The 22,265-nt window shown below is 40.1% G+C and overlaps 1 protein-coding gene across 6 annotated transcripts in view; it reads left to right on the forward strand.

The window, feature by feature from the left end:
- ZMIZ1 (zinc finger MIZ-type containing 1) overlaps positions 1-22,265 on the forward strand; it is a 339,908-nt gene that overhangs the window by 188,203 nt on the left and 129,440 nt on the right. For all 6 annotated transcript variants that reach the window (XM_057416419.1, XM_057416415.1, XM_057416417.1 and 3 more), the window contains 2 exons: positions 2,965-3,074; positions 19,155-19,268. In XM_057416419.1, coding sequence (XP_057272402.1) covers positions 3,015-3,074; positions 19,155-19,268 — 174 coding nt within the window. In that variant the 5' untranslated portion in view covers positions 2,965-3,014. The remainder of the gene's footprint in view (positions 1-2,964; positions 3,075-19,154; positions 19,269-22,265) is intronic.

Consider the following 22,265-nt stretch of genomic DNA (forward strand, 5'->3'; position numbering starts at 1 on the left):
TAGTGGGCTGAGGAGCTTCTCTTGACCAGAAGAGAATAACTGAGCTTGGGCTGGTGAAAGTAGCAAACCAGTGATATAAAGGGCTAATGGGTGTCTGTCCACACAGTGAGGAGGAAAAGGTGGAAGGAGCCTGGCAAAGCGAAAGGCTGTTTCTACCAGAGAACACTTGTGATGTGAGAACAAGTGGAGTTGAGGATGGAAGTGAAAATACTTCTAGCTACTAGGGGGAAGGGTGAGAGTGCTTTTCAGTGGGAGCCCTTGGGTGCTAAAAGCAGAACTATTTTTGTGATTGAATTTGATCAGTTTATAACAGAAATTGTATGGCATGTCTGTGTAGGAGAGCAGGGGACTACAGTTCCAGTCCTGCCTTCAAGAGCCCCATCAGGCTCCAGCTCAGTCATGCGAGTTAGTTCTGTGCGCCCTGCCCTCTGTTTTTTCCAAGTGGGCTTTGAGAAGCTATGCTGTATGGGAGAAATGACAATCTGGACAAGTACAATATTAAGCTGTGGTTGAGGTAGCTAACCTTCAGTTTTCTTTGTGGTTAACTGGAAGGCAGTGAATTGGGGTGATATTATATGTACAGTTCATAAATCAACATGCAGGATACTTTGTTGGCCTGAGTGACAGTACATGAATGCAAGTCATTGTCACTGTCTCTGTAAAATCTCTCTGCAGTCTCCCAGCCCTGAACTATGCTGCTAATAACACCAGAAGCAGCTCCTGATGCCGCTAGCCATGAGTCTGAGTGCTGGTTTATCTGGGTTTGCACGCCAGTTTACATTTCTCCAAATATTTCAACAAAAGTGTGTATGTATGTATACATTTGTGATTGTTTTCAGCATGCCCTTCTCCATCTGTTCTGATGTTCAATTAAAATGCAGATAATGTGTCCCAGCTTGTAAGATGGATCACCGCTGAATTGGTGTCATGTCTGGGCTAGCTTATCTCTTGATAAATACCTCTGCTGTCCACTGAGACATTAAACTTCATGACTACTGAGGTCTGTTTGGGGGTCTTACAGGCAGATAAGACTCTGTTAGTCACTTTTAATAAAATATATCAATTTACATTTGCTAAAGGACATTTGGATGGCATTTGCTATTGAGAAGGTGGTAGTGGCATAATCAAAAGAGAATACTTGTATGTGAAACTGGCTTTTCCATTTTGTAAGTATTATAATTTATTGACAGGAGTGCTTTATTGAACCCTCTTGTGTCTAGAGCTTGGAGGTGAGGAGCTTGAGCTGCTGTTATAAGACCTCATTTAGCTGTCTAGCAGAAAAGATTTCTTTCCCTGAGTCTAATCTGGCAGGAGCCATGAAGAACATTATCAGCTAGATATAGAAATCTCAGGCAGCTTTGGTGTGTGGGACGCATGCGGATGCTGTGGTCTGGAGTCTGTCTCACCCTGACAGCCGTGCAGTCAGGATTCCCACCACCAGGAACACTCTTTCTGGGAGCTGAGAATGGACAGTGATGGACTTGCAGAGGTGTTTTAACTCCAGGGATGTTGAGTCGTGTGTACTAGGAGTGGTGAGTGCCAGCTTCCCTAACTGAACAACTGTCTGAAAAATTTGCTGTCTCTTCTGTGTATGTAAGGAGTGGAGAAGAGTTTTGTCAAGGACAACTGTCCGAATAACTGCTCAGTGCCACTGAAGCAGTTCGTAAGGGGGAGGTATCTGTTCGTGTCTGGGATCTTGCTTGTGCTGATGTAAAGTTTTACATAAATACTGCCATTTGGGTATATATATCTCTGAATCTGTGCCCAGTCTCTGTTCATGAGTGTGACAGTACAACTTCTTAGACTGTGCTGCTCATGTCACAGGAAAAGGATACAGGAATTTGTAGTCAAAAGACTGCTTTCATGTTCCAGTGCGGAATATCTGTGGTTTCATTTCCATTTTAGATTCCATGACAGTGATTGAAACAGCAGAGTATACATATATATATACACATATATATATATATATATGTAAAACATTTCTGTGCCCCTGGGAAGTGAACTTCATAAAAAATCACTTAAAACTGGTTAGCTTATTAAGTACAGGCTGAAGTCTCATGCAGTTCTATGTAAAACATAATGGATTGAAACTGTTGATTAGTTGTTTGTTTCTGTCTTTATGATCTACTGATCTGCCACTACAGAAAAAACTGTAAGGAAAGGCTGGAGAGGTGAGTGAGTGTAAGGGTCCTAGTGAAATGCAAACCATGCCCAAACCAGGAGGCTTACTTATGCTTGCTTGTGCTTTTAGTGTCTTGTTATTAGTCCAAGTTTGAGTGGCATTTTGGCCATTCCTGCCTTTCAGATCAGTAGAGCTGTTTGTGTAATGGTTAACCCCTTATCCCAGCCTAAACACACGGGTTAAGAAAACGGTAAATGGTGAATTCAGCATGATGTATGCATGCTAATTTAGCACCTACTGTTTCCCCTTTTTGCAGGTGTTGATTTCAGACACATCTTGACAAAGAACTACTTATGTGTGATCATGGAGTATGATGTAAAGTATGACTCTGAAAAAGAGTTAATGAATACATGGAGCAGGGTTCATCTTGATGGTACCGGTGTGTACCAAGCTGTATCCACAAATCTAACTCAGCATGAGCATCAGTGGTGGGCTTAGAGGACTGCGGGTTTACTCTTTAGATCACCATAATTTGTTGCCAGTTTTCAGTTGGTGATTTTATACAGCCGTAGCAACATGAATTAAAGCCACTGACACCACTCTGAGCCTTTGTTACCATTTTCTAGATTTTTTTAAAGTCACGGGGAAGTTTTAGTTTGCCTTAAATTGCACTCTTTTTCAGAGATGGGTCTGACAAGCACAGGACATGTTTGTTACTGGGATTATTATTATCTTACAATGTGCTCAGAAGTTTCTTGCAAGAGGCACTTTTCTAGATTGTTTAGGCAGTAGAAGTGCACAGGCTGTGCTCAGTGATTGTTACTGTCCTTTTTGTCTTGCAGAGCGAGGAATTTTAATGGCTTTCAGGTAGAAGAAAGTGGAGACAATCAAAATGAATTCTATGGACAGGCACATACAGCAGACCAATGACCGGCTGCAGTGCATAAAACAGGTAAGCTAAAGGTGGAGATCACTTCAGCTACACAAGCGTTGGTATTGTATGGCAAGGTGTGTCCTACATGATAGTTACCTGTTGCTTAATGAATATCCTTGCCTGTTAGAAGGGAGGAGAGTGGTAGGAATGAGACATTATAATGTCATTGAAGAGAAGAATATCTGCTGCTAGAGCTGGTGTGTAAACCTCAAAAGCCAAGCTTTCCCTTTCACCTTCCAAAGGAATCTTCAGCCTGGAGACTCAACAAATCTGTCTCAGCAGGAAGCAGAGTGGTGCTAGTCCTGCCAGCTCTGCCCTGAAGGTGTCACAGCAGGCAGCCATCGCACTTGTGCTCTGAGCACAGTAATCCAGAATTTTGATGGGCCAGTTTTGATTCTAACCCAGTACCTGACCCTGCACTACCTGGAGGCTTGAACTTGGACAACTGGGATACCCCCAAGTGTGTAGGTTAATCAGTTTGCGCAGAAATGTAAAAACTTCCTTTCACAAGTAAAATTTTCAGAAGCATCTGCTTGTGAAGATGAAGGGCCCTTATAATTCACTGAAAGGCAATGGGATCTAAGTCTCATTTACAGATTTCACCATTGTAATTGCGCTTGCAAATGCTTTTATAAGCAAGTGAAACTACAAAGGCAAGGATGGAATGTGCAGATGCCTGCTTTACCCTTCTCAGCAAGCTTTGCTCTCTGGTGCTGCAGGCGGTGTGTATCCTCCCCTCACATGCTTTCTCTGCATGCAAGAATCCTTGCGGAAAATTCATAGCAACGTTCGTTTGTGTAGAAGAGGTGAACAAGAGAATGGTTTCTCATGTTGATGTTTCCCATTTTTACCTCTATACCAGTGCATACATGCAGCAAACAGATGCATAAATGCAAGCTGCACAGAGGTATTTTGCTTCCTTTATAAATAAGCATTTCAGAATAATGCAAAGCTAATTCATAGCTCAAGGAGCAGAAATAGGTATCTGCCCCTGCAGAATTGCTGATCATAATCCAGCCTTGGTCTGTGGTGGGTCTTCTCTCTCATCATGCTGTGATGAATGTTAATGCATCTCATGGCCCTTTAGAGGCCCGAGGGAGATACAATTTTGGGGATTTCACCCCAGTTTCTCATGAACAACTGTTTGGTTCAGAAAAAAATAATGCCTTTGACTGGGATAAATTGGTGTCCTTTTTGGTCATTCTGGCCCATTGGATGAGGAGTGAAGTGACTTGCAGAACGGTTTAACTTTCCAGCTGTAAGAATAGACCTTTAGATCAAGTAGGGTGCTGCTCAGTTCCTTTTTCCAGTGCTGTCCGTTTCTGTACATAGAAATTTGTATTATTTTAATTGGATAGAATATCAAATTACACTTCTTACAGTATTAAAGAGATATTTTTTCCTGTACTCTGTCAGTTAAAGCATTAAGTTCATTTATACATAGTGCCGGTTTACATATGCAGCTGGGATGATTTTTCAGCGATGAAGGCCAAAGGGAAGGGAGGAAGGTCAGACTTCCCAGCTTTTGTCCAGCATTCTCTCTTTTGATTGACCCTGACTGGAAGAAAGCTCAGGGAAGGGGCATGTTTTATAGCTACTCTGTTCTGTCAGACAGCAAAGAATGCCTGATGATGAGGTATCATACTTGGGCATGCTTATGAATGCATGGTGCCTATGTTCTCTATGGGCCCAGGTAAGAGATTAGGGTTGCTTCTGTTTTCAACTCATGAAAAACTGTGGTTAATCAAGACAAGCCTGAACACCAAACATATATAGCAGAAAGCTTTTTTGTGAAAGTGGCCATACTTGTATTTTTGTGGCAAAGGAATGGGTGAGGGTTGGTGGTTTTGTTTGGTTGGTTTTTGGTTGGGTGGTTTTGGATTTGGTTGGTTGGTTTGTTGTGAGGGGTTTTTTTAAGAACTTTACATAGAGATTGCTCTTTGCTTTTTTATAGTTCCAAATCTTGTACTATTACCTTTGCTGTAGTGGAGAAAGAGACAGAAACTGATTGTGACTAGCTTTTTTGGAGGAGACGCGCACATCTGCCATAGGGTTATAAATTTCCAGCTTCAAGATATTTACCTTGTTCTTTGTGACAGGTGATAAGCTGGCAAAATTAATGTTGTATCACAAAGGGTGATTTCCAGTTCACCCATAGAGGACTGGACCACACGCTGTTACGTGCATGTTGGTTTGGGGAGCAAACAGTACATCACATAGCCGTATTCAATGGATCTTCACTGACTTGGGGGATTAACTGAAGGGAGAGATAAAAATCTGCCTGCCTTTTCTTCTCTGGCCTCCAGTCTTTCATCCTTTCTTCCCAGCCTGTGAGCAAACTACTGCTGTTCACCTGAAGTGCTTTTGGGGCAGTTAACAGAGCAGTGGCATTGGATGGTGCACTATAACAGGGACCATCCATCCTTGGTGCCCAGCATCTGCATGTTTTATAACCTTGCTGGCAGCTAGTGGCTTACACAGCCAGACTGAGAGCTGTCTGCTGCCCGCCTTGCCCCTCACCCAGCCCCTGAGAAACGCTATAAATGGTAATCCATGTGCCTCTTTAACTAGATCGGGTTTCAACACAGGGTCAGGACAGGCTTCTTTCTTCCCAGCTCTGTGACTTGTGAGACACCCACAATATCCTTGCTGACTTCAGTTCCAGGATCAAGGTTGTGTTTTACCTTCATCTTTTTTAGCACTTTAAAGCTACAAATCCAAAACTTGTATATGATCAGCTAGTTAGGAAATGAAGTGTGTGTGTATGTGAGTTAAGAAGTGTTTCAGAATAGATGAAAGGGCAAACTGAAGAGGTGGCTGTGTATTTACTCTTGAAAAAACCCTCAGACTTCTGTGGAAGGCTGGAACAGCTTGTGTGGTCTCTTTGTAGCTGATTCCCTCCGTATTTTTAAGTGTACATGCTTTAAAATCAAACAGTTTTTTTTGATGTACAGTGGAAAAAGCCAAAGTAACAGGCTTCCCTTAACACATGCAATTAGTTTGTCATGACACACAAGACTCTTCAGTGTACACTGAAGGTGGCTGGATCTTGAGGGTGCAGATTTTTTTATTTCTTTACCTGTACAAACAAAACCACAAAATTATTTCTGTGCTCAGCAAAGGCCTGATAGCCCTTGAGAACTGCCCTATTTGATGCTGCAGTAATAATCTGTTTATCTGCCAAGTGCTCCTGGCTTGGCTGGCTCTAATGAACTGTCCACCATGGAGCTCCAGAGCAGCAGGAACGGGGTTGGGCATGCACAGGGCTGAATTTGAGGGCTTCCCTGGTGCCCATGTACAGGGTTCTGAGGGAGCCAGCTTGACTTTCAGTGCATAGGGCAGAGTTGACTGGTTTTCTTGAACTGTTCTTCATAATAGCCAGAGGTATGGCTTTAATCAGACACTGTCCATTATCTTTCTTAAATGATATGAGCAAATACCAGAATACCAGCAAAATCAGTGGGTTGCATGGCATCTCCACTTTACTCTCACTTTAAAAATGCAGAGGTATTTTAAATCTAGGGACTTCTGTCTTCCGTTGTCTGTCTGCTGTTAGTCTGTAAGTTTTCTATACATCTCTTCTGAAATTCTTGAAAAGAGGAAGATGGAGAAAATCTTTCTATATTTAAATTACAAGGAAACCATCCCTTTCAGAATAGGTGTGTGGTATCTTCCCACTCTGCTGAGGACAGTTGTCAAGGTACATACTAAAGCTGTGCTGGAATGTTAGTAACAGGTTAAAAGAAAGTATGGAAAGGCTCTCTGATGTCAAAAGTATTTGGTCATGGTGGGAACAGAGAAGGTTGTTTCTGCTGCTTGGGTCACATTACATTAGAACATGTTGAGTGGTATCCTCAAATGGTGCTGGGTCACTTGGGGAATCCCACTTAACTGGGACCACACATCATCACATAGCTGACTTCTAGAAACAGATTAGCATTTCTCCCTCTTTCCTTAAAGAAAGCTTCCTGAATTTCTGCAATTGTGATGCTTTATAACGCATACCCAGCCATTCAGAGATATGCTAAGAGTTGTAATTGCTGTGTGTTTTTGTTGCTATTTTCTTGCTGAAATTGGAAACAAGTAGGCCCATTTCCTTCATCATTCAGCAACTGAATATTTGGTTGCTGCAATTCAGAAGAAAATGGAATTCTGTGTATATTTACATAACTGTTAGCATTTAAGCCCTGAAATGCTTGAACTAATTCTCCTGCTCTTCAGTGTTATTGTTGTAGACTCATGTAAATGTTCAGCAGTCCTAACCATGTCATTTTTAATATATTTTGTACTGGTTAATATGGGCTGGTATGAAATTACAGCTGATAAGGTTTTAATAAAGGTTCAGGAAAATTTCATTCTTGAAGAACTTTGAAAATGAAAAGTATTCTTATGAAAGCACATTTGCTTAGAATACATATGTTTTGATTGTAGCCCTATAAATGTTTCAGGGGGGTTTAGCAGCTAAATATGAAGTAACATATAGCAGTAAGACAAATGGTGAAAAGGACCTTTCTTTTCCATAAAAAGATATTCAGTGGGCCTCAAGTGTTACAGCTTACTGGTTGCATGGTCCATCAATGCCGTCTCAGTAGCTATGGTGTGGGTTTTTTTTCTTTCTGAGACCCAGTGCTGCAAATTGTCTGCTTTCATGCTCAGTCTGGTGGAATATTCCTCTGCTAGAGTTAAGTATGTTTAGGAAAAACTGACAGCAGACCAGCTTTCCTGGCTCCTCTAGTCCCTTTAGAGACTTGTCAATCAACATTCCTGCCCTGTTAGATCCTGCGGGGATCCAGTGGGGACTGCTCTGGCTCTGTCAGGGAAGCCACAGGGGAAAGAGCAAAGAGGCAAAGTGCTAGAAGCACTTCTGGAAGGGAGGGGGAAGAAAGCACCTTCTTGATGGTTTGTTTATCTGACAAGTTTTCAGTGGGCATATTATAACCCATCATCTTTTGAGGTGGGCTGGTAATACTGGTGTGGGTACACTTCTTCCCAGTTCTGCTGCTTGTTTCAGTGCAGCACCTGCCCACAAGGGCTAGGGTATGGGTATTGTTAACTGTTTTTGAAAAGGAAAAGATGTTTTAAACTCCCACTTACCATTGCTAGGACCCATATTTAGTGTTTAGAATAATTTTAGTCTTTTCTGTGCACTAACTGTTGCTTTTAATTGCCTATTGGTAAATAAGGATGAACACTTGAAAATTCTAGAAATCTGTAAGTTGGATCCAGGGTGTCCTCAGTGTCTGAGGAGCACAGGAAGTCCTTTTCATCAGCAGCTGGGTCAGTCTCTGCAGTGAACATGTGACTTAGCTGGCAACATGGCTCTAGGTTTTGTCATGCCCTTTCAGGCTCTTCCTTTATGTGCATGTGCTTGCTACTTGAGTTCCTTCCATTGTGTGCATTAGTGAAACAGCAAATCCACAGCAGGTATGACTTAGGCAACATATGCATATAAGAAATACTGTACCTGTTCGCAAAGCAGAACTTTTCATTTAAGAAAAAAAAAAAACAGTTGTTTGAAGTGGTGGTGGTGCTGTTAAGAACAAGAGCCTTCAGCTGCACAGACCTCTACCATGCATATCTCTACTGAAGGAGAAGTCCCTTACTGGTGGTGTTTGCTCCTTATTGCTTCTATGCACTACACAAGAAGAACTGTTAACATTGTGCATAGGCAGGTCACAAAGCATGTGCTGCAGGCAGTTTTGTAAGTACATGCAAATGAAAAAGATGCATGGGGATGTATTTTTCCTTTTGAATTTGAAATATCTCAGTAATATCTTGCTAGCTGGTAGAACCTGTGAGAATAGGCCGTGTGAATTTTACATCTTCCACAGTGGTATCAGTTCATGTAGTGGCCATTTTAAATAGTCACCGTGAGATTTTATCTCTGCATAGATTAAGAGATTAAAATAATAAAGATAATTCAGTTGATAAAAAGTGCTATAAATAGCAGGATCAGTGGGTAAGTAAATTACTCAGATGGGTCAAAAAAATTAATTGGAAAATAAAATGTCCAATGAATGTGCTGCTGTTCAACTGAGTATATTGAAGAATATTGGTTATTTTTCAGAATCAATGCATTTATTCTCCTGAAATTTAGAAAACTAAGAAGTGTATTTGTTCTAAGTGTGTTTTTTAAAATTGGTTCTTAAGTCAGAGGAATTTAAGTTGGTACTTTTTTTTCTCCTTGCCATGAACTCACCCTATACTTTTTGGGTAGCATTATTTCTTTTTAAAGGATGCACTATTGACAATAGTCTTCCAGTAAAGGGATTTTGTAATATTTCTTTAATCTTTAAAACACTTTGATATGGTAAGATCTTCATGACTTAAACACTAACCCAAGCGTTTCAAAATGCTGTGATATGCGCCTCAAATTATTATATGGTTCATAACACAGAATTATTTATGTAGACACCCCACTTTGCCTGTATTCTTCATTTAACCTTCTACTGAAAGACATTTAGACCATTAAAAAGTAGAGCAAATATTTAGATCGTTATTCTAACAGTGCAGTAGTATTCTAGGGAAAAGAGCATGGCCATTGCTTTTAGAAAAGTATCTTGTTGATATGTCTAGGTATTTAGGACTGCAGTTACTGGCTGAAAGTCATGAGGACATTAGAGAAGAAAGCTCCTGTATTGTTACATTGTCTATTGGAATACTAAAACTAAAGAAGCTTCAGCATCATTTCTGTAGTCACACACAGAGACATCCATCCCGCATGTTATGATCCGGGGACACTAATAGAAAATGGCTCGGTTCAATTGCCAGGAAGAGTGAGTGAACTAGTTAGGCAAACTTACTTCATAATTTAGTTGAGTTTTAATCACAAATTTAAAGATAGATTGGAGCCTTACATCACTGAGCATGGCTTTAGAGAATGACCAAACAGATTTATTACCTTTGTTTTTTGACTTTTTTTCCCCATAAATTCACTGTTTGTGAGTGATTAAGGATTATTCAGAGCCCTCTGATTATTTTGAGTCTTTTGTAAACCATACTGTTCTCAGTGCTCTCAGCTGGCATAATAGCAGACCAGGTGTTGGTAGTGAGAAGGGTACAAATATTCGACTGGGCACTGTTGTTTCATCTACCAATAGTTTAACAAAAAATCATATCGCTACTAGTGTGCCCCATTTCCATCTTCAGTCAGATCTGGATCACAGCCTTTAGACCCTTAAGCCACAGTTTCCTCTTAGGCAAGGGAAAATGTGGTAGAACAACAGTAGGTGGGTTTATGGCAAAAGGACATTAATTTGCTTCATTTCCCTTCTATAGCACAAAGTTCTATCAAAGTCTATCATAAATATAGTGCAGCTATGTAGATATGAAAGGTACTTAGCAGGAAGATGGCGATACAGCTCTGATCAGCAGAGTTACGAGTGATTCTTATTTCAGCTCTTCTCTCTTCTAGCTTCTGTGTATAGTGCTTGATGATCAGGATGTTAAGTCTAACATTTTTGTAAAACTAAGAGACAAGACAAGGTTACATTACCTTTCCTTTCCTCCAGCACATGCATATAGGTGTGCAATCTTCCTCACAGAGCTCATGGTATGAGAAAGCCAGGCAGCAAAACAAGGCTATTCAGTTATCAGACATTAACCTTTACTGAAACCAATACTGATTTATACACACTTTATACTAAAAGTGTATGAGAAGCATCAGTGGAAATCTGCATTAGTACAGGTTTTGTTTCCTTACAGCTCACGCCTGGACAACTTGATTTTTTGCAGTTCGGTGATATATGTGTTTTTCATTTGCTCTTATTTGTTTAGCATGTGATCTTCTGTTTTTATTGTTGACTCCTCTGCTCATATTCCCCAGTATTTTTCATGTAGCTAAAACATCTAATAAAGAGGTGGTGTTCTTTGCTCAGTATTTACTGTTTTCCTTTGAAAATGAAGCTGCAGTGGACAAATGGGGCAAAGGTGACTCCCTTTCTTTCTGTTTTTTGTAAGTAGGCATGGCTAACTTGGGTTTAATCTCTTTCAGTGTATCTAGTGCTTCTCAAAATGTGAGCTTAATAAAATATTTACAAAGCCTCTGATGGAATGAGCCATGTAAGTGCAAGATAATTCTATTAGGGATCTCTCAATCTCACTAACACTAAATTGGGAGGGGGGATTATCTGAATACAAAATGCACAGCTTGAGCCTTTTAATTTTTTGATAAATAAAACAATCTTTGATATTGAAGAGGACTGTGGAGAATTGAACTATATATAACCATACCCAGATAAACAAAAATCACACTCCCCTAAGACAGAAAATAGCTCAATACTCCCCTCTATCCTCTTGAAAAAGACCATTTGTTTTGAATCTTCATTGCAGATGAGTTTTTAATATACTGAATATAGCTGCTTGTGAGTAAGGCCTTTGTAGAATCACACTTGACTGTAAAAATAATAGTTATAGTGAAGCCACCTATTTCAGGTTGCAGCATTTTCTGCATTTAAAGCTACATTGGTTTAATGTCCAGTGTTTCTGTAACACCCCTGAGCTCTGTTGCAGTCAATGGAGGGCATGCCAGGGAGAGAAGGAATTCCTGGTAGATGGTGACCTGAAGGAGAGGCCTGTGCATAGGAGGGGGAGAAGGGCTTATGGCTGGGCTCACTCACACTCAGGTTTTAAAGTAATAAAGGCTCTATTAATGTATTACAGCAAATGACCCTTGCTGATTTGCTGTTCCTCTACTGATTGCTTGTGGTGCTGAGTGAGCTATCAAATTTAGGTCTAGTGGGAGAATACTTGTGCACTGAGTAATACACAGAGACCAGCCTTGTCTCCCCCTTGGTTACGCTGCATCAAGGGTGTCTAACCAGGAATCCTGTTTACATTCTTTAGATAGGCGATTAGTTTTCATTCGGGAGCTGAACGCCCTTTGCCCAACATGCAGGACCACAGTAATTCTGCTCCTGGGTTGTTTCAGTTGAAGGGCATGTAATCTCTTTCTGTTTTCTGTCTCTTTCCATTTCTTTCCTACCCCCTTTTTTACTCCCCTTCAGTACAACAGGTCATTTTCATTACATGTGATTGCAGGCATGTCTGGATGAATATTAAGGTAGATAAAAAAAGTCTGACTTGCTTGGCAGAATCTGGACGCCAAAGCACCTGGACACCAAATCCTGTCTCTCAAGGGTCAGAGCGGGTATGCACCAGTTAGAAAAGCCACGTAGGCAAAGAAAAGAGTGAGTCAGCTCCTTCCTCAATCAGTATCAATTTCCAAAGGAGCTACAGTTTCAGCATCAACGATATTGAGCATCCTTATTTTTATATAAAAAGTTCAGTAACTACTGTATGTTTTGTTTTGCTTTTAGATTACTAGATTTTTACAGCCATATGAGAATTTTAACTTCCATTATTGTGGAGAAAGGCTTGAAAACCTGCATGCCAGCAGCTGAAATAGCAAGCAGATCATGTGAACTTCAGAGTTTTATATGTGCATTTCAAATGTCATGAGCCCTATGCAAAATTTATGGCATGCTGAATATCTGGCTCATCGTTAGCAAAAGATGGCTTTGGTACTGGGCTTTGTATCACTTGAAATTCTGGACCTGTTGACAGGTTTTGTGGAAATCATAGATGACCCTGTTGTCTAAATGAGGAATAGCTTGGCTAAAGTCTGAGAATTAAGCCCAGAGTAAATATGTACAATATCAGAATGCTAAAAATCATTGCTCTTTTGGTACCTCTCTTAGAATGCACTGTGTTTTATGGAGAATATCAAGTAATAGTAGTAACAGAAAAATTCCTCTAGGTTGAAATAATTGAAAGTACCATTATATTTTAAAAAGGAGGGGGAGCACTGTGAGCAGGCGTATTTATACTGTGAATTTAACTTTGTCTTCCTCTTACGCTGATGGTATAGCTCCACCTTCGGGAGAAGTTTCATGATGCGTTTAATCCAAAGCGTGGGCTGCTGAGAGCAGAGTCCTGGTACCTTACCAGCCCTCCCTTTTGTTTGCTGCCACCTTCTTTGACTCTAATGATTATGTGATCACATAGGGAATCTCACTGTAAGCACTGGCTGAAAATCAGAATTTGGGAGGCTAGTTCACGGTCAGAACAGCAAGCATAGTCTGATGCAGTGGAACTGGTGCGAGTATGTACTTTGAGGAATAAGCTTTTAGGGCAGCCTGCCGTAAGAGTGAGCTTGTCAAGAAAATGAACCCTTAGTTTTAGGTCAACTTCAGTCTAATAGTGGCATGAAATGATGGCATGCTGTAAGTCTTGACCATTCCCATGAGTGGCCTGCTTCTGGCACGCGTTGCTGCTACCCCCACTCCTAGTGCTAATGTTCAAGAATCTGCACTGCATGCCATTTTGGAGACCAAATGCGGCTGAAATTATTAGTACAGGGTGAGGCTAGTCACCATGCAGCTTTGCATCCTCTTGTGCTGTGCAGGAGAGCAGGCAGGAGAAGGCAGAGCTGTGGGAGGCAGGAGCATTTCAGGGCTGGCAGCTGCTGGTGCAGTGCCTGTGGAACAGCAGCCGTAGTTTTCTGTGCTGCAGGAGGGCAGCCGCCTCCTGCCTTTGATTTCACCAATTGATGTACCAGAAGTTTTGCTAAGCGTGCAGCCTAGCCATGTGGTGTAAGAACGGGTTAATTTCAGAGTGAAGAAAAGGCTACCTGCAATCTAGCTGTGTTTTCCTTTTCTGTGCGGTCAAAAGCTCCCTGTGTTGCTAGTGTGTTGTGTCACTAATGTAAAATTCCCAGACTCGTTGATTAGTGAAGCTAGACAGTAGACAGGGTCCAAGTGACTAACCATGTGAGAAATTCAGTGACTGTAGGCTACTGTTAATTAACCTAGAATCTAGCAACATGGCACAGTGTCTGTGTGATAAGTTATATTATCTTCAGCAGCTCCATTAAATCAAGGAGTGAGACACAGAGCAGACATAACTCAGCAAAATAAACAGACAACTTGAGTCAGCCTTCATAATTTGGTGCGACATCACATAAATAAATGCAATAACTTGTTTAGCATAGTTAAGCAGTTTGCTGCTCAAAAACTTATTTGCATGACATCTCATTTTGAATAGGTTAAGTTGTGCCAAATTAGGTCTGTGCCTTCAGTCTGATGTGTTCCGCAGAAAAAAAGAGAAAAAATCCTCCACCAGAGATATGTCATTTGTAAATTGAAATTCTACACTTGTTTTCTATAGCAACAAACTGGAACATATGGATTCCATGTTTAAATGATTCACTTTCCACACCATTGTTGTCAGGTTAGCATTTCTTGATATATGTATGAGATAACATAAACTCTTTGTAATTGCTCTTAATTTTGACTGCTACTCTGCCATTACTTTCTAGACCGTTCTATCTAAGATACACGAGTGTACATCTGGGTTGCAGTCCTCTATATTTAGAGGAGATAAGGATGTTGTCCTTGCCATATTCAACGTGGATAATTGATTTGTGTCTCTAAAATCAGATTGAGTCTTTGGTTGCAGGAAATGGTTTACACCCACTTCAGTGTGGGTGTGTAGACTGAAACTACTCAATTATGCTTTAGTATCCTTTTAAAAAATAAGATCTTTATTACATATGCCTAATTTACTTATAGGGGCCTGTATTCATATGCAGCTTATTCTTTTGGGCCAATTGCAGAGTTTTATTGCGCAGCAAGACATTTTGATCACTGTCGAATGGGAAGGGAGTAACAGTTTCAGGAAGTGGCTGTATTTTGAAATGTTTGCACCAGAAATAGCCCCATATCAGATGTTATGTGTAACTACCCGTTTGAATGTTATTTCCCACCCCGGGAGACTATGCAGCAGCAAACCATGGAACAGGCCCACAGCCAGTTGGTGTGAAAGCTGATGAACTTGGGTCCTAGTGTACCTGCATCCTCCGCCCATATGTCACAGAATTGTTAGGTTGGAAGGGACCTCTGGAGATCATCTGGTCCAAACCCCCTGCCAAGGCAGAGCCACCTAGAGCAGGCTACACAGGGACACAGTAATTTACAAAGATGGTCTGTTCTTTATGTAAATAAAATGTTTAAGCTGAAGGTGATGATGAGTAGCGGGTAGATGTCTTCCTGGAATCCAGCCCAAATGTCAGCCAAAGTCCTCAGAAAGGGGCTTTCCTGGTACAGTTCACTCTTGTTGAACGTAGTAAAGTGAAGAACAAAGTTCTTTGCTTTTTTTTTCTCCATCCCCCTACACCAGACTGTTAATTGAAGTGCTACAAAGAACACAAGATTCCTTCCAAGACCAAAAACAGATGACTCTGAGAGACTGTCTCTTCAAAGCACCACCTGGTGATCCCTGCTATAATGTTATGTTCACATGCATCAAGTATTTCTGTGATTTCTGTTCCATTCAGGCTAAGGAAATATTAGGGCTTTGGAGTTATATGTGATTACACTGAAAAATTTCTTAGGTTTTGAGATAACAGAAATTGTCATGTTTCACTAATAACCTTCTAAAAAGCAGGTGATACTGCAATAAATCTGGTAAATAGCCGATTCAGTCAGTTCGTTGACTTTGTTCATCTCTGCTTCAGATTTTATTAATATAAATCCTCTCCACTTGTTGGAAACACCACTGCTTGCAAGCAAGGTGGTGTTAGGTGGCCCTTCACGAGTAGGTTTCAATGTACACCAAAGTGTGTCAAAGGCACATCTGGTTCATTGCCACTTTTTTTCTCTAAACCATCTACTAAAGAGGTGATTTCCTGCCCCTGTTACATGAAACACAGTTTCAGATTAGACTCTTACAGGCACACACCTTGCTTCTGTCAAAATGCTGCCAATAATTTCAGTTGGAGAAGATGAATCCATGGTTGGGAAATGCTTCACAACAAAGCTAACGGATAGATCTGGCATAAGCTTTGTTTTGTACTTCTGTTCTTGGATCGATAGTTAAGAAAATCTCTTTAATTTCTTGTTCAATTAATATAGTAGATGTAATATTCTGCCCAAGCACACCTCAGTGTGTGAGGATGTGAATGACATCGGGGCTTTTTGCCCCAGGTGCAGTGTCTAAGCTGTCAATAAATAAAAATATCACAGTAGGCATTTGGAATGTCTTCTTGCATAGCAAAGGGAAAGAATTGCACCTGCCTTCATGCTTTGGTTCTTGCTGTATTTTCCCCTTGTTTTTCACAAAAGTAACTTTGCCCTCCATAATCTGAAAAAAAAAAATTGGAGAACCTTTATTTAGAAATACTAAGAAAGTCTGGAAGCTGTGATAAATAAGTCCTGGACAGAACTGCATGTGACCTTGCACAGAGTGTCCCTGCAGAGCAGCTTTTCTCTCGTCCCAGAAACTACTAAAGTCCACTCCACAGAGACAGAAACCACTGGTATTCTGACAACTTTTTCTCATGGTTTGTTAGAGGCTTTTTAGCCTATAATGGAACTAATAGAATTGATTATCTTGCCCAGTGAATTTCTAAACCAGTTTCAGTTACGTAGTTGCATTTAAGAAATCAGGATTTCAGCATCCCCTTTGTATTTAAGAAGTGGGTTATTGACCGTGTGTCTCTGTACTCAGTCCTGATGCAATGAAAAGTTGATGAAGGGTTACAGAGCAAACAGTTAAGTCATTGAGGTCACCCCTGCTTTGACACGGGCAAGTAGAAGGAGCCTTTTCTCCATAGAGAAGTGCAATTTTAGTGTATGTTGGACCTTTAGGAAAGGGATACTGCTTTTCAGTGATGTCATGGTAAATAGAAATTGGCATTAGGTGGTGCTAAACTGAAAATCAGGCATATACTTAAGGTCTTGCTCTGCTTTTTATTTGTTAGCCTAAGCCTGTAAATATTGTTTTGATTCAAGCATAATGTCTGTTTCTCAATGGAAAAATTTCATTGTAAGCATTAGTGGAAGATGTCATGTGTAGCGGGCAAACAACAACACTGGTGAAAATAAATAGTATGTAGCTCTTATTTGGGACTTTTCATCAGTGGATCTCAAGTAATTTCACAATAAGGGAACAGTTATTAAAGAATTTCAGGTACAGAATTGTGTAGCTTTTGGTGATTTTTTCCTTACATTGTGTCTGTATGAAAGAGGGTTTTGGTTTGGGGATTTTTATCCCTACTGAGAGAGCTGGGACCAGTGTCCTCCTGGTGCAGTATGTGTTCAGTATGGTGCAATTTGTTCACCAGCTTATGCGCCTTTCTTGCCTTCTGGAGATTGTATATTTGATAGTAGCAGGGCTTACATGTGCTATTGTAGAGGGATTTGAGCCAACTTCTGTTTCCCCTGCAGATGAAAGTGGCATGTGCAAAGAGTATACACTGAGAGATTTGGTGTCAGGCAATCACTTCTCTGGAGGATTAAATGAAGCCTTCTAAAAGGCATCCTTTTTCCTTTTGCTGACAAGATTCATAACCCAAACCGCTGGCTCTGTTAATAGCATTCATGGGAAGGTTTGGGTTTTGTTTTTTTTTTTTACAAGAAGCCTTTAAATGTGGCTTCTTGCACTTATTTACTCTGATTCTTCTCTTTAATTTGTGTATGCAATAGTTTGCCTCCTTCAGCAGCTAGATGATCAGTTGGCGAAGAAATGGTGTTCTGAAATGCAGCTGAGGTAAAGCTATCAGACTGGATGGTGGCATGAGCTACAGTGCGTGTTTGGAGAGCAGAGGAAGAAAACTGCATTGCACAATGCTGTCTGCTTTTCACATTCTGCCATTGTTTTAAAAATCTGTGCCCCACGTGTCAGTCATCTCTTGTTAAAACAAGGCCTCTGACCAAGAGCCTTCATAGAATAAGAATTACAGAAATGTGATCCAAAGGCTCACAGACTGGGAGCTCCTCAAAACCTGGCATGGGAGGAATTTTTCTTTTCCTTCATTTGTCATAGAGTTAATATATGCAGCTTCTCAGGGATAAGGGGGAAAAATAGATTGTGAACATTATTGTTAATCCAGATGCTTCGAAATGAGCAGTCATGTTTTTCCCAAAATGTGCAACTGATTAAAAAATAATTATGTATTTTAAAACTTATGCCTGTGGGTTTTGTGCCTTCCAGATAAAATGCTCATCTCATTTTCATGTTTTTCTCAGCAATCCCAAGAATTAGAACCATACTATTTAAAAAGATACCAGCAATTCCTGAATACACTTTCTGCTGCTTGTTTCTGGAGTTTTCATTGAAATGTCTAGCCTCACCAGAACTGGAGAGTTTAGTATTTTTCAGTTTACTATTATTCATGTAAAATGAATTCGTTCTTTTTTGTGCCCTCCCTCTGCTCCTGCCAAAATGTTGGTATACTTTGGCAATGTAGCACAGTGAGGAGTTGACAGTGTGAATAATAGTAACAGGTAAGTTTACTAAATGCCTCTTCTTAAAAGCAGGACTACAGGTTGTTTAGTACAGGGGCAGAGATTAATGTGATAATTAAAAAATTGCATTGCTCATTCAAGTCTCAAAACAAAACCAGGTTTTTCTCTCATAATTGTGTCAGCCTCTTCAGGAGAGATGGGTTTCCACTCTGAAATTCCGACATGCTTTCTGTGCATGTGAAAACATTTTCAGTCATGGCAGTATCCCACCATGCTTCAATTAAGAAGTAATCCTGTTTTTTATCGTCCCAAAGCTGATCGCCCAAATGGCTCATGATGACACAGAAACTAAAACTCCTAGAAAGGATCAGTATAGTGAGTATGCTTTGCTCTGTTGCTGGAGTGTTTGCCTCCTGGCAGGCAGGCAGAGATTAAAATCTTGATTGTTGGAAGGCAGGGCTGTGCTGGCATGTCCCTACAGTGAGGCATAAGCCCAGGGCAAAGACTCTGAACTTGAGACTGAAATTTCCCTCCACTTGGGCTCAGATGGTTTTCATTTCTGTGTAGAATCTATTATGATTCGCAGGTGGAGGAGGAAGGAATTGAGGGGAGCTTTGGTATTTCACCTACAGCTTGTCTCTAAATAATGAGTTCCTACCAGAAAATTTTAAAATCTGCATAAGTATTCATAAGAATGAAGTAGGATTTTCTGGGTTCATGGTACAATCTAAAGTCTTGCTTCCATATTATATGCTATTCCTAGTTTTCAAACTTTGTGTTAATGTGATACAGAAAAGACTGTGTCAGCCCATGTGTATGTTACTTACTGTGTTGCTTTGTCTTCCCTTTTCAGCACTTACAGAATCCTGCAAACTTCCATAATGCAGCAACAGAGCTGCTGGACTGGTGTGGAGACCCCAGAGCCTTCCAGAGACCGTTTGAGCAGAGCCTGATGGGTTGTTTGACGGTATGTCTGCTACCTCTGTGGTGATGATTCCTATCCTGGTTTGTGCCCTATGTAGTCTGTCATGGCCAAGGAAAACTGATATTTAGAATCTACATGTTGTGGGGTTTTTCTCATTTTACCTTAAGCACACAAAGCCAGATCCTAAAACCTGTTTGCTTGATTGTTACTTCACAGGAAGCGAAATGCAGTAAGTTAAGAAGTTAAATCACAGGAGGGGAGAACTTTTATGGTCAGATTACATGCAAGTACACAGGCTAGGTTATCTGATAGGCACATACAATACTTGTTTTTATGGTTTTAAATTCTTATGGAGTTAAGAGGCTTTTCAGGCATTTATTCTCCTTTGCTCATTTTTGGTAGGACTGAAGGACTGTTTGCCTTCTACTCTAAGTATGCTATGCTTTCAGCTGAACAGTATTTCTGACATGCCTGTTTGGCTGACTTTGTTGCATATATTGACTGCAGATCTAATCCTGACATACTAATTCCAACAGTTTTATTGACTTCAGTGTTTTTCTTTCCATTCATTCTTTATTAAGACCACTGTTGTTCCTAAAGTGACTTTATTATAATGCATTGAAAATATATTTTAGTGAGCACACAACAGCAATTCTTGTTTTGGAAGTTTTATTTCTCATTCACCCGGTACCAGGATCCAGTCCAAAATAATTACATGGAGTCAAGCTTTTAGAAGAAATAAGCTCTGACTGAGTGTTCAAAAGGTTCACTGCAGCTTGCAGAACAAGTTGATGTAAATAATAGTCACGAAGGAGACAAATTCCATAATCATTAATGAAGAGTTCATTGTTGTATTTGTTGGGTGGGGAAAAGCACATGGATTATTTTCATGCACTATGTATATATGATGTATATAAAACAGACACTAAGATTTATTTGCCAGAAATCCAAATGTTAAGGAATGGCTCCATCTTAATGTTCTCAAGTGTATAGCACCCCTCAGATTTCTGTGTCAAAACGTTAGAATGAATCCAATGATCTAAGGAGGTGCCTATTGTCCTTCCAATCAGAAAAGAAAATTAAAGTTAGAAATGTTAGTGGAGTCCAAAGGGCAGATATTTAACAATTCTATTTGAAGTGACAGTTCTGTATAACCTCAATCATGAGAAAAAGTTTATAGGATCTATGTGACCATAAATACATTTTAGTTATACTTTTCAAAAAAATTTGCCACCCTTTTCAGGTTAGCACTTGGGAAAGAAGACGCTTGGCTCAAGTATATTGAGGCAGCCTGTGCACAGTATTTCTCTGCAGATCTCTGCTGGAACATTGCAGATCTGACCTGCAACTTCTTTGCTGTTTAAATCTTTTCTTTCTACATAAACAGATCTGCAGCCCTGCCCAAGTGCAGGGTGAAAACGAGGTCCGGCTGCTAGTGATTCACTGTCTTTACAGAGCATAAGGAAAGCAAGAAGGAAATGTTCTATGAAAAATAGTAACATAAACCACACCATACCTGGTTATCAAAGCTTCTTGAAATGAAAATACTACCTGTTGACAAGAAAGAGAGAAAAAAAATCCTTAGTATCTAAGTACTGTTAAGATTTGGACAGCATGTATTGCTTTGTTTCAAACTTCCTCCTGAAATCTGAAAAGGGTGGCATGAAATCCCCCTTTCCTGAGCTCATTATGAGAGAGCACTACCTGCAGTGTAGGACTGACTGGCAGTGGCATCTTTATAACACATAGTAATCTCATTACAGTTCTTAGAAGATAAAACACAAGAATTTAACCAGTTGTCTTGTTTTGTGTTAGACAAATACACGGGGTTTGCAGAATATATGTAAACTGCAATGAACATGTGTGTCTTGTTCCTAATTTTAAAATCCTTCTAAGGAGGTATTCTTTAATTTCTCACTGTGTACACCCCTCGTCCGGCTTCTTATTAAACAGGCTTACCTACATGATGTTACCCCAAGAGGTTGATACTTCTTGTATCTTATACGTAGCAGTACAGCAGGCAAGGTCTCCTTACAAAAGTTTTTCTATCTGAGCCTGCTCATATAGAACTTCTTTCTAAACATTTTCTTCTTCAAAATCTAGCAAATGTGGATATTGAGGCTTATTGTCCTCTTACAGGAAAATGTGTCTTTGAGCAGCGTGTATTGCTTTGCTTCATACTTCTTCCTAAAATCTGAAAAGGGTGGCATGAAATCTCCCTTTCCTGAGCTTATTATGGGAGAGCACTTTCTGCAGTTTAGGACTGCAGATAGTGCTGCCTTTAACAAACATAGTAGAACTTCAGTCTGTTTCCAGGGAAATTACTCAGAAAGTTGTAAATAAATGAAAGGCAGCTGAAATATTGGAATATCATGAGTAAATTTAATACTAGCTTGCTTAGCTGCATGTTCTGTAGTATCAGGAGCCAATTTTTCTTAATACTGACAAAGTTTATCAAATGTTCCTCTGTGTGAGGATTATGCTAAAAGAAAAATCAGTATGAAAGTCTGTTCAACCACTAAAATAGGATTATTGTTTTATTTTGACAGCCTTTAAAATGACCTTCAAAACCAAATTCCCTTAAAATTTCCATATTTTTGGATTTGCTTTTTAAAACAAGTAGTTTCTACCACCATTACAGCATTTCAGCTGTGTGGCTTCCTAAAGGCAAGTGCATTTAATCCTGAAATTTTACAAATACTAAAAATGCTTGCTTGCTTATAAGGCTCCTCCTCTGTAGTGTACAGAAGTACTTAGACTTAATGCTGCCAAGGCCTATGAATGAAACAGGAATAATTTCTGTGCAGTGCAGACAGTTGATGAGAAAAGATTTAGGGTGCACAGGTAAACCTGTGGCTTGTGCTATTGAAAGAAAACATTTTTTCATGAACTAAGCCCCAGAAGCTGTGCCCTTTCTGGCAAAAATGTATGCATCACCATTACATTCAAACAGTTCTGAGAGATATTAATTCTAGAGCTTACATTTTTGTGCTTACCCATTACAGAAAATCACCAAATCGAGGGGGTGATTTAAGTTTA

Source organism: Pezoporus wallicus, unplaced genomic scaffold (genome assembly GCF_028554395.1).
Source record: "Pezoporus wallicus isolate ANWC-B61680 ecotype Strahan unplaced genomic scaffold, APGP_CSIRO_Pwel_v1 contig_2012, whole genome shotgun sequence".
NCBI classification, from domain to species: Eukaryota; Metazoa; Chordata; class Aves; order Psittaciformes; family Psittacidae; genus Pezoporus; species Pezoporus wallicus.